Source organism: Pseudorasbora parva, chromosome 20 (genome assembly GCF_024679245.1).
Source record: "Pseudorasbora parva isolate DD20220531a chromosome 20, ASM2467924v1, whole genome shotgun sequence".
NCBI lineage: Eukaryota > Metazoa > Chordata > Actinopteri > Cypriniformes > Gobionidae > Pseudorasbora > Pseudorasbora parva.
In genome coordinates this window covers 15,780,880-15,796,340 of record NC_090191.1, presented here as the reverse complement: position 1 = coordinate 15,796,340, position 15,461 = coordinate 15,780,880, and the positions used below count along the sequence as shown (strand labels likewise).

General features: G+C 38.1%; 1 protein-coding gene across 1 annotated transcript in view; it reads right to left on the bottom strand.

The window, feature by feature from the left end:
- Positions 1–15,461, bottom strand: part of LOC137048878 (myelin regulatory factor-like protein) — a 32,469-nt gene that overhangs the window by 2,212 nt on the left and 14,796 nt on the right. Inside the window, exons 13-24 of the mRNA XM_067427201.1 lie at positions 15,219–15,327; positions 15,019–15,128; positions 14,767–14,927; positions 7,860–7,932; positions 7,693–7,781; positions 6,012–6,074; positions 5,804–5,859; positions 4,146–4,331; positions 4,000–4,047; positions 3,647–3,731; positions 758–832; positions 240–348 (exon numbers count right to left, since the gene is read on the bottom strand). Coding sequence (XP_067283302.1) covers positions 240–348; positions 758–832; positions 3,647–3,731; positions 4,000–4,047; positions 4,146–4,331; positions 5,804–5,859; positions 6,012–6,074; positions 7,693–7,781; positions 7,860–7,932; positions 14,767–14,927; positions 15,019–15,128; positions 15,219–15,327 — 1,164 coding nt within the window. The remainder of the gene's footprint in view (positions 1–239; positions 349–757; positions 833–3,646; positions 3,732–3,999; positions 4,048–4,145; positions 4,332–5,803; positions 5,860–6,011; positions 6,075–7,692; positions 7,782–7,859; positions 7,933–14,766; positions 14,928–15,018; positions 15,129–15,218; positions 15,328–15,461) is intronic.

Genomic DNA, 15,461 nt, shown 5'->3' with positions numbered 1-15,461 from the left:
TTATTGATCTAATCCATAATGATTTGCATTATCAATAATTTTCATTAACAGAATCAAATCAATTCTGAGGTGGGAAATTATTCATATCAGTTCAGTTAGAATAGTTTGCAACAAATCAATGGTTTTATCAAATAATTATTATAGAATTGGTCTAAATGTAAAAATATTATAAATATATAACACTATTAATATATGTATTATTAATTTTGTAATATTTTTTCCTATAAGTGCTGAAGTACCTGTGTGTTGAGAGCAGTCTTTGACTCTAGGCTGTTGTAGTCAAGTACTGAAGAGCACTGTTCACTCTCATCATATGAACACAAGTGGATTACCAGTGATTCATTTGTTCTGCTCAAGTAGGGGAGCAAAAAAAAAAAACATTCTATGAGAATGTGACCCACATATGCAGACAGTTTTTCACATTTATCATAATATACTATAAATGTCTATAAATATTGCACAAGCAAGAGTGCGATATGGGTCTTCTAGCTGGCTGAGATTAATCCACCTGACCAGAATGAAGCTGCAGTTCTTCATATAAACATCAACATGTACAATATTTTTATTTTGAATAAAATACAGCTAATATAAAAAGTTTGAACAGCCTTGTTAAAATTACCACCTTTTGAGATTATCCAGGAAAAATCATGCCAGATAACAAAAAATAAGGGAAAACAAAGAAAAATTAAATAACATGGTTTAATAACCAAGAGGATAATATAATGAAGACTGTATGCAGTATGAACAGTCTACTCACTTCATTTGGAGGGTTATGGGCATGTTGGGTGGTATGTGTTTACTGAGGGGAATGTGGTACATGTAGTTTCCTTTCCTACAAAACATAGATCAATGGGTAAAATGCGAATTCATATACATTCTTTAATCATTTTAGTAAAGTAAGTCAAGAAATCCCTATACAGTGCCTTGCGAAAGTATTCGGCCCCCTTGAACTTTGCGACCTTTTACCACATTTCAGGCTTCAAACATAATAATATGAAACTGTAATTTTTTTTTTGTGAAGAATCAACAACAAGTGGGACACAATCATGAAGTGGAACGAAATGTATTGGATATTTCAAACTTTTTTAACAAATCAAAAACTGAAAAATTAGGCATGCAAAATGATTCGGCCCCCTTAAGTTAATACTTTGTAGCGCCACCTTTTGCTGCGATTACAGCTGTAAGTCGCTTGGGATATGTCTCTATCAGTTTTGCACATCAAGAGACTGAAATTTTTGCCCATTCCTCCTTGCAGAACAGCTCGAGCTCAGTGAGGTTGGATGGAGAGCGTTTGTGAACAGCAGTTTTCAGTTCTTTTCAGTTCTTTGGATTCAGGTCTGGACTTTGACTCGTCCATTCTAACACCTGGATATGTTTATTTTTGAACCATTCCATTGTAGATTTTGCTCTATGTTTTGGACCATTGTCTTGTTGGAAGACAAATCTCCGTCCCAGTCTCGGGTCTTTTGCAAACTCCATTAGGTTTTCTTCCAGAATGGTCCTGTATTTGGCTCCATCCATCTTCCCATCAATTTTAACCATCTTCCCTGTCCCTGCTGAAGAAAAGCAGGCCCAAACCATGATGCTGCCACCACCATGTTTGACAGTGGTGATGGTGTGTTCAGCGTGATGAGTTGTGTTGCTTTTACGCCAAACATAACGTTTTGCATTGTTGCCAAAAAGTTCAATTTTGGTTTCATCTGACCAGAGCACCTTCTTCCACATGTTTGGTGTGTCTCCCAGGTGGCTTTTTATGAATATCTTTAAGAAATGGCTTTCTTCTTGCCACTCTTCCATAAAGGCCAGATTTGTGCAGTATACGACTGATTGTTGTCCTATGGACAGAGTCTACAACATCAGCTGTAGATCTCTGCAGTTCATCTAGAGTGATCATGGGCCTCTTGGCTGCATCTCTGATCAGTCTTCTCCTTGTATGAGCTGAAAGTTTAGAGGGACGGCCAGGTCTTGGTAGATTTGCAGTGGTCTGATTCTCCTTCCACTTCAATATTATTGCTTGCACAGTGCTCCTTGGGATGTTTAAAACTTGGGAAATATTTTTGTATCCAAATCCGGCTTTAAACTTCTCCACAACATTATCTCGGACCTGCCTGGTGTGTTCCTTGTTCTTCATGATGCTCTCTGCGCTTTAAACGGACCTCTGAGACTATCACAGTGCAGGTTCATTTATGCAGAGACTTGATTACACACAGGTGGATTCTATTTATCATCATTAGTCATTTAGGTCAACATTGGATCATTCAGAGATCCTCACTGAACTTCTGGAGAGAGTTTGCTGCACTGAAAGTAAAGGGGCCGAATAATTTTGCACACCCAATTTTTCAGTTTTTGATTTGTTAACATTTTTTGAAATATCCAATAAATTTCGTTCCACTTCATGATTGTGTCCCACTTGTTGTTGATTCTTCACAAAAAATTACAGTTTCATATCATTATGTTTAAAGCCTGAAATGTGGCAAAAGGTCGCAAAGTTCTAGGGGGCCGAATACTTTCGCAAGGCACTGTATGTGCTATAAACACTGCTGAATAAAGCCCGGGATACACTGCATGGTTTTCAGCTGTCCCAAACTAAAGATTGCCATTGTAGAACAATCGTGACGATTTCTGTGATCATGGCTCCTAATCGTTTGTCCTGTGTCGTACATTGAGAGAGGTTCAAAGACGGCCGTTGTCTTGAGACCAAAGATAGCCTACGATCAGAAATTCAGCATGATCACCACAGAGTTTGTTTGCTGCTACGACCTACCTCTACTGACCAGCCAATAAAAATGCGACAAAATCAATGCAACATGGCAGTAAAACTTAAAAATGCTTACGTCAAGCTCTTTGCCCTTTCACCGCGTCCCCTTTTCTTCAGCACACATAAAAACTACAACTGCCAAAGTGTGATTTATCATAGTCGTTTTGTTTAACACTAGCGCCTGATAATGACATTTTATTATTCTATAGAAACTTGTCATAAAACCTATGAGTCATTAGGTGCCATCATCGTACAGTCTACATGAACGTCGTACCCAAGTTTAATAGATCCATGTTGCACAGTGTGATTTGTAACGATCTTATAGATATAGGACTAAAATTGTGCAGTGTATCCCAGCCTTAGAAGTATTTATAATTAAATCAAAATTACATGTCCACATAGGTGTTAGTAATTATTTGGTGAGTAGCTGTGTAATAAACCAGTACATTAAACCTTGCTTACATCCTTGTCTTGTTTGAACTTGATTTTCTTCATGGAAGCTTACAGGTGAGCTAATAAGTGAATATGTATATCCAATTATTTTTTACTGTGTTGAGCAGTCATGTAATAAGCAGGACAATTATAGAGACTTCACATTTTGAATTCCATCAAGGCTTTTTTTTTCCTTCCATTTTAGCTTTGGGGTCATAATCACTCTGTCCAGGTTTATTTTGTGATAAATAAGGCTGTATATTATGCTTTACATAAACCCAGTCAGGGTGATCAGGACCCTTGATGTGAATATGATTTTCAGAAATAGCTAGTTATGGATTTCATAAAGTAAAACATGATTGGTCACAGCATAATGTGTTATACTAAAAGAAGAAATAAAAAATAAACTTCCTGTTAAACATCGGTGTATATTGAAAATGTAAGTTTGATGCTTACCCACAGTCCTCTAGCTGACAGTACTGGTGGTCTATAACTTGTTGATTTTGTGTTATGAGGATGGACTGAATGGTTGTGTTTGTCCCTGTGAAGAAGACATGAACAACAACGTAAATGTCTGAATCATTAGTTTGGCCAAACCTCCATTTCATTTAGTTTTTAAGATTAATGAATGTTTTGACAAAATAGATTTATCCTAAGAAGACTTTTGCACATAAAACTACCCACTAAAGCCATTATTTGATTCAAGTTAATATAGCTGAAACAAAGCTTCTAAATAAAACAATGATGGCTCATATTACAATATTTCCTTTTAAAATTAAATGTGTCGTTTATCTTGTTTGTCTACTTACAATCAGTAGAATTTTTGAGTTTCTCTGGCAGTTTTTCTAACCATTTCTCTGAAAGGGAACAAATGAAAATGACATGAAGACAACAACAAAAAAATCATTGCAAATGTATCATCACAAAGATTGAACGCTGTTACTGTGCCTCTGACCTTTTAGTGTTTTTCTCAGATTGATGATTGCATTTGAAAGAAAATTATCGGGGATGGTTGTGCCTTTCAGTTGGGTTTTATGATTATGAATTAAAGTTGAAGGACAGCAGTAGACCTCATCTGAATAAAACACATTGGAGAAATCGATGTCTGGAGGCCAGGGACCAGGAGGGGTGGTGGAAAACACTGCAAACAATCAAGATTAAATTCACCACATAAAATAAACAATGATCATAATGTACAGACCAACTCGCACAAGGGCTTTTCACACTGTGCTTAACCCTGGGTTATAGTCTGAACTTTAACCTTGGGTAAAAGAACATTTTAGATTTGTATTTAAAACCAGGTTTAGCACTGCTTTTTAACCGGGGTTAACCCTCCAGAGTAAGCGACAGCGGCAGTGTTAATACATTGCGATGCCAAACGTGTACCGTGGGAATTCTGTGAAACTATGCGGTGTCAGAATATTACTAGTAGATGTTTAGCAACAGACACCCAATAGAGTGGCTTATATCAGTGGTTCCTATCTCTGGTCCTGGGGTACGCCCACAACATTTGAGCTTGGCCAGTTCGGTCTGGACTTGATCCATAGAGGAGTAATTATGCGTGAAAAGAAATTGTTCGGACCAATGAAATTGTCAGGGCGGTCTTTATGGATAGATGATAAACAGTAGCGTAATCATCCACGTTGTCAAAGGTGCTTGGGTTGAATTTGTTATAATCCTAAACGGAGAACTTGTTTGTATATGCATTCACTGTCACTATTTCTCTCAGAAATGATGATCGTGTTGGTAAGTACTCTGTGTATCTTTAAATTCTTTTTTTACAACACCAGCAAAGATTGTTTACACTCATCTTTTTCTTCTAACATTATTAATTCCAGCGTGTGTGCAGACAGGGGTGTCAAGTTTTTACAACAAAATCCGCCAACTACTAGCCCAAAACAAGCCCAATAGCTTTTCGGGGGGAATATCTGGAAAAAATGGCGTTTGGGAGGTAAAATGTGTTATTTTGGCAAGGTTTCCTGCTAAAATTCGCATTACTGGGTCTATATATCACATAGTTACGTTGCTACAAACCGCGGACTTGGCAACACAGTACAGTTGAGTTCTGTTGACATTTGACAACTAATGGTATGCGTCGCTCTGTTGCTCTGATTGGTTTTAGGTCTAGCCCATTGATTTCTTTCCTGGTTCGGTTGAAACACACCCCATAATTACAGTCCAATGGAGCAATATCAGACTCATATTCTGAATAGAACTGAGTATGACGATGTCAGGCTAGGGGTACCAACTCTGAACAGTTTGTATGTCTCCCTAATAAAACACACCTGTTGACATCCAAAATGTGTACAGTTAGAGGTGCTCCAGGACCATGGTTGGAAGCCACTGCCTTATATTCAAATGCATTGAACAGTCACTGAAACAGTGTGTGCGTATAAACATTAGTTTCAGTGTTTGAGGGGGGAAATGTCAAATGGTAATGAAAAAAATGTTTCCAAAATTATTTTTTTTAATAATAAATATGGAAAGTCTATTCAGGGGAAAAAATTATACTACAGTAGGCAATGTATAATATGAGGATGCACAATGTTAGAGTCTTTATGTTTCAAGTGTGAAAATCCCTATACAGTATCACTAAATATCTACATACAGTACCTGTGGTCAGTGCTTGTGGTGTAGTGTAAGGCGGTATAACGTTGGTGTTGTTGAGACTGTATGACAAAAACATAAAGTTAAATATCACTCAAATAACAATCAATTAAGTAGCGCTAACAGTACAAAACAAAAATGGCAAGCAATGTAATTTAACCGAATCGATCTGCAGCAAACACATTGTATGTAGTAATAAAACATCACATTGTACCTGTTATTGAAGTCCATGTCCTCTTGTAATGTTAACATGTAGAGTGCAGTAATACAAATGACACTGCAAAATAAAAGGGCACAATAAAGTCATAAGCAGGCCTATCTTGTCATGTTTAGTGAAATATTCGGTCAAGATCCAGTAAAATTTACTTTTGTCTCAAACTGTCCTTAAGACCTTAATTTAAAGAAATATTCCCAGTTTGTTATTTGAGCTGCATAAGTCTCATAATGAGAATGCATTTCTAGACATACACAGTTTTTATTCAGCGTTATATGTTGATGGACCAATTGATTAATTTTTGTGGTAACTATTAGCTGAGCATTGACAAATTACATCTAACAGGGAATACGTTTTTTCTTGGAAGTTCGGAGTCCTGCACATAACATTCAAAGGGGGAAAAAATAGATATTTTGGCCACAAATTAGGAATTTGTTCCCATATATTAATCAATTCCCTCATTTTATGTAAATCATACCATGATTTAACTACATTAAAACGAGGGAACAAATTAGTACAGCATGGCCACAGACTAATTAAGGCAAGAATTTTAACTAAAAGGGGTCATGACATTAATCAGATTTGTCTTGATCTTTATAAAAGTTATTTGTACCATTAAAAAATCCTGAAAATGTCATAGTTCACATATGTATATACAAGACATCACTGGCCACAGGAATTCAGTTGCCTAATGGCTGAGATTTGCCAACACTTGATGTTGAATGTCGTGTCAAAAGCAAACAACCCAATGTAATAACTAATGCTGTCTACACTCGATACAGTATACTGTACAGATATGTGTTCATTTTCTGACATGCCCCACATGCTTGAGTCTGTAGACAACAGGACAAATGGAAAAGTGAAAGATCATTTGAGTTGATATAGTCTGTTAAATAGTTTGTTTGCACCTCTGTACAGACTTTAGATGTATCCCAGTGTCTAAAACAAGTAGATGATTTATTTTAATGGTGTCCTAGATCAGATGTTTGCTCCAAGCATTTAGTTTTGTAAATGAGGCACAGTCTAATGAAGAGTTTGCAAAAAAAACTTTGTTTAAAGATGAAGCAGCCAACAGTTTTGAATATGTAATCCAATGGAATGATTGTATAATGCTTTTTCTGTCATATATTATTAGGGGGACATTATATATAATATAATGTCATATATTATATTATATACATTATAAATAAACCTCAAATAATAAAAAATAGCCCCTTTAACGACTAGATATTGCCATACATTCTCCAGTTGTCTAAAAACGTTTAAGACAATTGTTTCATATAACATGTTTTCTGAAATGTTGTTTCATTATGCTAATGAGGCTTTATCTAGTTATATATGCAGCCATCTGAACAAATCCAGTTAAATGTTTTTACAGAGGGAATATTTATTGGATGTTTCAGTCCATACAATTAATGAGAAACCACTGTCAACATCCAAAAAGGGGTGAATAAATAAATAGATAAAAATAGTTTATCTTGAATGCTTTCTTTCCTGTAGTTAGATAGAAATTATGGAGGCCAAATAGCCCAAAATCTAAAAATGTACTAGTGCCTGGGGGAACAAAACAAATAAATGTTCCTGTAGTGTCTTGCCTTAATCAAACGTGGCCATGAATTGGGATCTTATTTTGTGGCCAAAATGTCTTAACGTGTGTATTTAAGTGTGTGTTGTGTCTCACCAAAGAGCCATGGTTGTTACTAGCATGATGATGCTAGCTTGGAATACTCTATGTTGAAGACAGTGATGATATCTCCCACAGAAGTAGTTCTGAAAGGAAAATATGATGAGCGGTCACATTTGTCACATTCATTGTAGAAAATTATAAGAAATGTGATTTTCACATACTTTGCTAGACTGCAGTGGCGGTGAGTTTGGTGATGAAAGTTTTGAATGAGGTGTGTTTTTCATGTTGTTTTTCCTATGACAAATATTTCAGTAGAACAAAAGATTAAAGATGATCTCATGAGAGCACATACGTTCAAGTCTCCATTGATTCACACTGGAAAATCAGCAGTCAGCAATTATGGATTAAAAATATATATAATGACATTATTTATATAATTTATGATATAAATATAATAATTAAAAAAAGGTTTTGAAACATGTTCCTTTGGAGTTTGATTTAGACTGACTAAAGGTCAATGCGTTTTGAATTTCCTGTGTATTCATTTCATTACTGCCACCATGACTCCCGTGACCTCAAACTGCTCTTTACAGCTAACTCGACCAACTCCAACCTTGAAGAAGCTGTGTATCTGTGTATGTGCGGTAGCGTTCTTTGTTACAGTATTGGTGAGGTGAACAAATGGCACCCTAGGCAAATGGAATGACTTGTTTCCTCCGACATGCTGGCGCCTAGGCGCACAGTTTCGTGACTTCGGGGGGCCACTCTGGGTGTCATCAGCGTGATTAATGGAGATATGCTTCTGTCTATTAGTCCATGTGTGGAAATTTTCTTTTTATCTATTTCTTAGCCAATCCAAATAATTCAACCTAAAGGGATGACGTGATTTAAGGTAGCCTATAATTGTGATGAAAAACAAATGCATAGCTACAAACTCCTCATGAGTGCTGAAGCTGGCTTCTGCTGATCAAACTGCAAACTATTCTTCACAAAATGTTTCTTCTAAATAATTTAAACTCCAGGTTTAAAAAACTCACTCAAAAAAATATTTTGATCTAAATTTAAGTTATGTATTTGAATTACATTACAATTTTCCATCCATTTGGATTTCACAGTTTTAACATGAACAAACTAATAAACTTAATGTGATTCATATTTGTCAGTCATAGGTAAATGAAATGCCAAATTAAATGCAGTAAACAGCAAAATGCCACTGCTAAAATTCAGACCAAAATATTTTTTGGAGTGCTCTGGGTCGTGATATCTGATCCTTGGGTCTTTAACTGTACATTCTCCTACACTAGACAGAGATTTTAAAACTGCTTTTTTAAATGTGATGTCAACCTTGGCAGTCCTAAAACAAAATTCCAAAATAACTAGAAAGGTAAACTTGAAAGGTAAAACTGAACAATGACTAATTGAAAATAAACAAAAATTAAACTGAAACAAGCAGAAAATTAAAAACAAAACTGAAATGAGCTAAACTATTTTAGTCACCATAATTTGCATGGGAGTTGAAATTCGGGAACAACACCGGTAAATTTCCTTTATATGTCACCATTATGCTTCATTTTGTTATTGTTTTCTGTCAGCCTGTCTAGTCACCCCCCCCCCCCCCCCCCCAGCAATCAGTCAACATGGACCTTTATTAATCACCACAGCTGTTCTTTATTATGTTCATCATCACTGTGTACATGTCTCAGGGTGCGTCTCAATCAGCTCCCTAGTTCAGTAGTCAGGGCACTGATCAGGGAGTCAGCCCATATTGACTTAAGTCCTGATCAGTGTCCTGACTACTGAACTAGGGAACTGATTGAGACGCAGGCACAGAGTCAAAATGTGTTTTTGACATTGCCTGCGGCTGGATGTATCCGATCGGCGAGACGAGCTGCATAAAGACGGGGAGGAGCTGCAAATGGAGACGTGAAGTGCGACACTTTTTGCTTCCCGTAGTGACGCTTGGGCTATATTTGCATACTTTATCACAGCTGAAGTTAAATAAATGCAATATTTGTCAAATACACAAATGTTTCGCAATACATTTTTATTAAATTCTTTATGTACTGCTTAATACAGCCTCTGTTTGTATAAGAATAAAGTTCAACATATAAACCTACACTATCAATGATGTGGAGTCTATGGTTTTTATTAGTTTTAGTTTGATTAACATGACAATATAACATTGCGACTACATGAAAAGAGGTTTTACTGTTATAAAAAAATAATTTGTGAGCAGTAGAGGAACAGAAGGTTTTAGAATAAACACGAAACACACATGATCGTTGTCATGTGGTGAATCCGGCCAAACGTGTAACAGCTGTGTCGTAATCAGAGTTTGTGCAGCCGTTCTTGAGAATCGTGATCGCGTTACTTTGTTGACATACATCACAGTCATGTGCCGTCGCCGCTGCCTCAATTCAGACAACAATTCTAACCGGCATGCGCTGCTTCTAGTCAGCCACCGCTCGGTCTGCAAATTGCTGTATCAAGTCAAACAAGCCTACAGCCATCAGACATGCATCGTCACCAGATCTCCACACTCCGCCCACTCGTTCACAATCACCGGAGTACTCATCACCTGCACCTCATCATCACATACACTTTATAAACACACTCTCCCTGCACATCTTTGTCTGGTCTCGTCAAACGTACCTGGACTCTTTACCTGCTACTCACCTGAGATACTCTTTCTTCTACGCCTTCCTCGTCTCCAGTTCCTCGTCCCTTGTGTTCTCCAATTTCCAACATTCTACACACTCTGAAACTCTCAGCTAAGTGACTGTCTGAAGAGCTAGTTCAAAGTACACAATCAACTCTACCACATTCACCATGGGGAAGAAACTGTGAGTATGTATGCCCTCTGTTGCCACTAGTGGTTGGAATGAGTCTGGGATAACAGCCATTCGACAAGGTCTTAATCCTCATGTGAAACAGTTGTACATGTACAATGATACTATGGGGCTTGAAGTCCTGATCCAGAAAACCATCCCAATGTGGCTCAGCGCTATTCTGCATGCACGCTTCATCAAACCGATGTCAATCCTCAGCCTTCCAGCACCTGGACCCATATAGGTGGACTTCAATTGCCTGACTCATGCAGAGTCTCAGAGAAGAATTCTCCATCGTCTCTGTCTTTATTGTGGGTGAGAAAATTACATCATTGCCACCTGTCCCATCTGGCCACCATGTCTGAGCAGTGAGTACCATCCAACTTCCGGCCCGTATTGCATCTCTCACTAGAACTTCAGTGCATCTCATTAATTCACATGACTCACATGATTTGCATTTCAGCTAAAGCCCTCATCGATTCCGGCTCTGCAGGGAACTTCATCAGCCCCCAAAGTCTCCAAAAATGTAACATTCGTTAAAAGCGCTGCCAACAGGATCTCCTTGTGAGTGCTGAAGCTGGATTCTGCTGATGAAACTGCAAGCTATTCTTCACAAAATGTTTCTTCTAATAATTTAAATACACACTATCCAAGGAAAACCACTGTGCCGTGGTCACATCCGGCATTACTTCCCTACACTGACGCTCCACATAGTCTGTCTGCACAAGGAGGACATGTTCATGGGGCTGGAAGGCTCCAATGCGGACATCATCCTAGGACGCCCCTGGCTCACACAGCACCAGCCAAACATCCAGTGGAGTACTGGTGAGATCCTCCAATGGAGTGAAGAATGTATATTAAACTGTATATATCCTATCAAGAAATCATCTGAGAGTCTCCGTCCTTCTTCTCCCGACTCTGAGGTCCTTCCTCTCCATTTCCATTGAGAGCCCTAAATATCATAGACAGGGGACGTCGCTGGGTTCTGGACACAGGTTGATGGCCCAGATGCAGTGACCATCCCGGCCAAAGTTCTCACCGCAAAGTCTCCCCTACCACAGAGTTGCCTTAAAGTCTTCCTCTCCGATGGCCCTGGCCACTGGGATGTCTAACCTGGTGACTCCCGCCACCAACTCTGAGCCCTTAGCTGAAGTGCACAGGCCGCATAGCACTCCAGAGTCCAGTCAGGGTCCCATAGCAGCATTCATGAATGGAGTGGCTCTGATAATTCCCCCCGAAAGAAGGTCATTAGACATGTTTCACTCATTTTAGTCAGGCGGGCCAGCCTGATAAATTCCAGCTCATAGTCTTCAGTGCTGTGCTCTCCTTGATGGAGATGTGTTATTCTTTCTGCTGGATCCATAATTGGTCGGCCGTTCTGTCAAGTAACGGGAAATAACAGGTAGCAGGCTGAGATGCAGGATCCAAATGCAGGGGACATATTTAATGAAAATAAACAATCAAAAACAAGACTCAGGAACAAAACAAACCAGAAAAACCACAGAGAACTGAGAACAGGGAACAGGATAACCTACATGACATGAAACAATGATCAACCGTGAACAACTGAAGCACTGGAACAAGGAGGTGGCTAATATGGAACACTAATATGGTGAAAACTAATCATAATGAAAAACTACAAAGAATTAAGAAATACCACATTAACAGGACACAGAAACAATGCACATATAAATTTCAACATAAAAATTCCACAGAGTGCCAGACACAAAAACAGATACACTGTATCGTAAATGGACCTATGTACCAGGGACTCAGAGGCAGCTCAATGAGGTTACCATTTGGTTCGTTTAAAACAAACTGGTGCGGTTCATTTGAATAAGTGTGAATATTGCCATCTGAACCCTGGTGCGCACCAAACAAGCAGGCCGAGACTGCAGAAAAGATGGTCTCGGTCTGTTTTCAAAAACAAACTCTAAACTCTGTTTGAATGTAATATGAACGCAACACAGACCAAAGACATACAAACAGACAAAAAACAGGACATGATGTCACAAGATGCAACCCTAAAAAGGACAGAATGCTCAAGTATACCTGTTTTCACTTGTCATATTCATGATGTTGCCCATCATAGTTTGGTACAGGCATCAGAACCGCGTCTGTGTGTGTCGGGAGGGATATCTGCCAGTGTTTTGACTCCTTTATTCATTTTATAAACTTTTCACAAGTTTTCAGCTGGTCAAAATGTAATAATACGTATACACATACGACAAGCACATTTAGCCCAGAACACAGCATTATTTTGGACATTTGTTAAGTTCCGTTGCATATGTTTGTTTTTTTGTGTGTTGTTGTTTGTTGGTTTTATGTTTAGGTTGGGTCTTTAAAATGACAAAAAAATTAGCGCTAAGCGGACCAGGACAAAATGTACTGTTTTCTTTTTGGTCCAGACTAAAAGAACTACAAGTGTAAACTTACACAGCAAAAACTCCAGTGTTAAATTAACTCTCCTGAGAGTACATGTGAGACCACACTCAAGAGTGTTAAAGTGTTAAAATAAGAGTGTTAAAGTAACACTGAAGCAGTGTTAAAATTAATAAGATAATTAACTGATTATTGGCAATTATTGAAGATACCTGATGATAACAAGCAGAATCACCAAATGAGAACATCACAATTCACAAGTGGACATATTTTCCATTTGTAATTGCAAAGCAACTCACAGACAAAGTGTGTTTATCCAAAAATCATAAAAACAAAATTAACAGATAATTAGATATTGATGATTTATGGTTTATTTGAAGTCACCATTGTGGAGGGAAGCGTTTGCTTTAGTTGGGCTCTTGGTCCCCGTACGTGTGTTAACGTTTCTGAGGCTGCTGTAACTGTGTGTGTGTGAAACACAAGAGTTGTGGCTGAGAAAGCAAAGCTAAAGTGACATCAGGTGTTGTCAGCTCCTTGTTGATGATAACTAAATCATCAGAAAGTGTGCATCTGATATTATGTTTTTATTTGGTACAATAGTAATTTGTTTATAGCCTCTGCAGTACTGGCACCAATAGCCTTATCCTGAAGGATGATAAAGTACATACACCCAATGTTTTAAGAAAATATTTCCCATGATCACACACAGACATCAAGGTTTGGCCTATGTTTCACAACAACGGTGACAAAAAAACGCTTCCTTCTGCAATGCATGATGGGTGGCTTCGTAGTACAAAACTGATGCTTGATTGTCACCATTGCTGTGAATCATAGGCCAAATCTTGATATCTGTGTGTGACCATGGGAAATATTTCCTCAAAACATTGGGTACACATACTTTTTTTCTCATCCGTCAGGGTAGGTGGTCCTTTTATTGCTATTGGTGCCAATAATGCAGATTCACAAGATTATAGAGGCTATAAACAAATAACTATTGTGCCAAACAAGAACACAAAAAACAACATCAGATGCTCACTTTCTGATGATTAAGTTATCATCAACAAGGAGCTGACAACATCTGATGTCACATTAGCTTTGCTTTCGCAGCCACAACCCTTGTGTTTCACACACACAGTTACAGCAGCCTAAGAAACGCTAACACACGTACGGGGACCAAGAGCCCAACTAAAGCAAACGCTTCCCTCCACAATGGTGACTTCAAATGAACCATAAATCCTCAACATCTAAGCCTCTGTTAATTCTCAGTAAGAGCTTCTGTAGACGTCTGACTCTGACAGAAATAGTCAAAGTGTGTCTTATATCTGTGATTAAGGGCAGCACAGTGTCTCAGTGGGAAACACTGGCTCCTCACAACAAGAAGATCCTGGATTGAATCCTAAGCCAGAGAGTCTTTCCTTCAGGTCTGGTTTCTCTCATGATCCAAAAATGTGTGAATTACAGATGATAAGTTGTCTAAAGTGTCTAAAGGTGTGAGTGAAATTTCTTTTATTTTTATGATTTTCGGACAAACACATACTGTCTGAGTTGCTTTGCAATTACAAATGGAAAATATGTCCACTTGTGAATTGTGATGTTCTCATTTGGTGATTCTGCTTGTTATCATCAGGTATCTTCAATAATTGCCAATAATCAGTTAATTATCTTATTAACTTTAACACTGCTTCAGTGTTCCTTTAACACTCTTATTTTAACACTTTAACACTCTTGAGTGTGGTCTCACATGTACTCTCAGGAGAGTTAATTTAACACTGGAGTTTTTGCTGTGTAGGTAATATGTACCCTCCAGGAAACACTGAAGCATGGACTTCCATGTGTGTTGAGAAAATGGGAAAGAAACTTGGGGAAAGAGCATCTGAGAGAGATAAATACTGAACAGAGAAGTTAAAACATTCCATACCCTTTAGCAGGAGGGCCGCTGTTGGAGCGCATGCTTCCCAGCGTCTTCAATTTCGCCAGGCGAGTGTTCCAGACCTCAAGCTCTTGAATACGATTCTCAAGGTTATCTGTGAGTTTACACAGCTGCTTTACAGCACCCACGTTCTCCATAAAAATCTGCTCCTTTAAGAAAAAAACAACCAAAATTATTTTACATACTGTCCATGTCTAGAAGTATTTAATACAATTAATAACAAGTATTTGTCAGACTTACTTTGTCCACCATAAGAAAATGATCGATCTTCTCCCCGTTTATGCAAGTGATATCACCCATTTCTCTCACAGCTGAAGGCAGAAGTTCTCTGACTTCCTGCGCTATGATTCCTAATAAAAGAAAGACAGATGATGGTGAAGATCTCTCTTCAGAACATTGTTTTATTTAAAGTGCAGTGCATACACTAATTTAGGTTGTACCTGTTTCATGATGTTGGTCAATCCCCATCCTTGAGGCAAACTCTGGTTTATAATCATACTCCACAATTCTCATCTGAGCTATCCTCTTAAGCTGCTCTGTTGAGTCCACCTACAACATTTACATTTTTACATTTATGCATTTGGCAGACGTTTTTATCCAAAGCGACTTACATTGCATTCAAGGTACACATTTTACATTATTGTCAGTTCTTGTCTACAACATTGCAGACACAAGATATCCTT